The sequence below is a fragment of the Plectropomus leopardus genome, unplaced genomic scaffold (genome assembly GCF_008729295.1).
Source record: "Plectropomus leopardus isolate mb unplaced genomic scaffold, YSFRI_Pleo_2.0 unplaced_scaffold8119, whole genome shotgun sequence".
NCBI classification, from domain to species: Eukaryota; Metazoa; Chordata; class Actinopteri; order Perciformes; family Serranidae; genus Plectropomus; species Plectropomus leopardus.
Window position 1 is genome coordinate 1 of NW_024689454.1, and position 1,749 is coordinate 1,749.

The window sequence follows — 1,749 nt, forward strand, 5'->3', positions numbered from 1 at the left end:
TTTTAATTCTTTCAATAGTTATTGGAATCTGAAATTTGTCTTTTAGGTCTTCTTCGGAAACTTTGAAGAAGTCCCACACAATCGACGCCATGTTCTTTGTTTTCGTAAGCACGCTGCTGCATGCTGCATTCAAGGTGTAACGTAAATTCCCCAGTTCCTCGTTTGCTAGTCGTTCTTTCGACCTTTTTAAGTTCATGTTTCTATTTTTTATGTGTAACGTGGAAAAATATTGCGGATATCAATTTAAGTCAGCAACTACCAAAATTATGACCGAGTTAACAAGTTGTTTTCTGACATGAGGGGGTATTCTTGATTTTTCCCAGTGAGAAAGAGATTTTCTGATTATGCCGACATCACGTGAACGCAGCATTCACTGCAGGCCATTCGAGTCTCATAGTGGGAGCGAGGCACTGCCGTGCTGACAAAAATATATATGTTATCAGGGCTTTTCGTCATGATATCGGACTTATCGGAATTACGTCACAATTTCCTGATAGTTATCGTGCACCCCTAATTGTAGTATTGTACTAGTATTTATTGTAGTACTTGTAAAGTTAATAGTAATACTGATTGTGTTAATAGTGGTATTTATTGCAGTATTTGTAGTATTGATAGTGTTGGTAGTAGTATTTATTATGGTATATGTAGTCTTGTAGAATAGATGGTGGTATTGATAGTGTAGATAGTACTAGTTATTGTAGTATTTATTTTATTATTGTAGTATTTACTGTAGTATTTTAACATTGTAGTAATGATGATAGTATTGATAGTGTTGGTAGTGGTATTGATAATAGTCCTGATAGTATTGATAATAGTACTGATGGTGTGTATTGTCGTGGTGTAGTGGTGTGTATTGTCGTAATTATAGTATAAGTTTGTAGTACTGTATGTTCCAGCAGGAGGAGGCAATGGTCACATCTCCAAAGGTCCTGGTTACCGGGGCAACGGGTCTCCTGGGTCGGGCTGTGTGCAAAGAGTTTCAGAACAATGGCTGGTTGGTTACTGGGACCGGATACAGGAGGGCCAGGCCCCGCCTCCTTCGCTGTGACCTCACAGATGAGGACGCCGTCAGAGGACTTCTGCACGAATACAAGGTACTGCACACTGTACTGCACGCTGTACTACACACTGTACTGCACGCTGTACTGCACGCTGTACTGCAGTGTCTGTCTCAGCCTGGTCGTCCGCAGGATATTTAAAATGTCTCATGTCTCTGTCTGTCTCTGTCTGTCTCAGCCTGGTTGTCCGCAGGATATTTAAAATGTCTCATGTCTCTGTCTGTCTCAGCCTGACGCAGTCATCCTCAGGATGTTTAAAATGTCTCATGTCTCTGTCTGTCTCTGTCTGTCTCAGCCTGACGCAGTCGTCCTCAGGATGTTTAAAATGTCTCATGTCTCTGTCTGTCTCTGTCTGTCTCAGCCCGATGTAGTCGTCCACTGTGCAGCAGAGAGGCGTCCGGATGTCGTAGAGAGACACACTGAAGCTGCAGTAAATCTCAACGTGCACGCCACCAGCACGCTTGCCAAGGAGGCAGGTGGGTGATGTCAAGGTTGTGCAAGCCAGCAGGATTACTTCACAGAGCACGTTACCATAGTAACTGACTCAGGGTGATGCCGAGCATGTTACCATAGTAACTGACTCAGGGACGCTGAGCTGGCGTTTCCCTCATTTCAGGCTCAACATAGTTTTCACTCATCGTTCTGAAATAACAACGTGACAACGTGTGTGTGTGTGTGTTTCAGGTGTGTG

General features: G+C 43.2%; 1 protein-coding gene across 1 annotated transcript; it reads left to right on the forward strand.

Moving 5' to 3' along the window:
• Positions 1 to 674: 674 nt before the first annotated feature.
• Positions 675 to 1,665, forward strand: LOC121940249 (methionine adenosyltransferase 2 subunit beta-like). Its single transcript, XM_042483063.1, has 2 exons — positions 675 to 1,094; positions 1,420 to 1,665. The coding sequence occupies exons 1-2, from the start codon at positions 888 to 890 to the stop codon at positions 1,540 to 1,542; spliced, it is 330 nt and encodes a 109-aa protein (XP_042338997.1). The 5' UTR covers positions 675 to 887; the 3' UTR covers positions 1,543 to 1,665.
• Positions 1,666 to 1,749: the final 84 nt, after the last annotated feature.

Excerpts from the sequence above, each read along its gene's own strand:
- LOC121940249 (XM_042483063.1), top strand. The coding sequence starts at position 888 with ATGTTCCAGCAGGAGGAGGCAATGGTCACATCTCCAAAGGTCCTGGTT. Across the intron at positions 1,095-1,419 it reads GACTTCTGCACGAATACAAG|CCCGATGTAGTCGTCCACTG; the intron begins GTACTGCACACT and ends TGTCTGTCTCAG.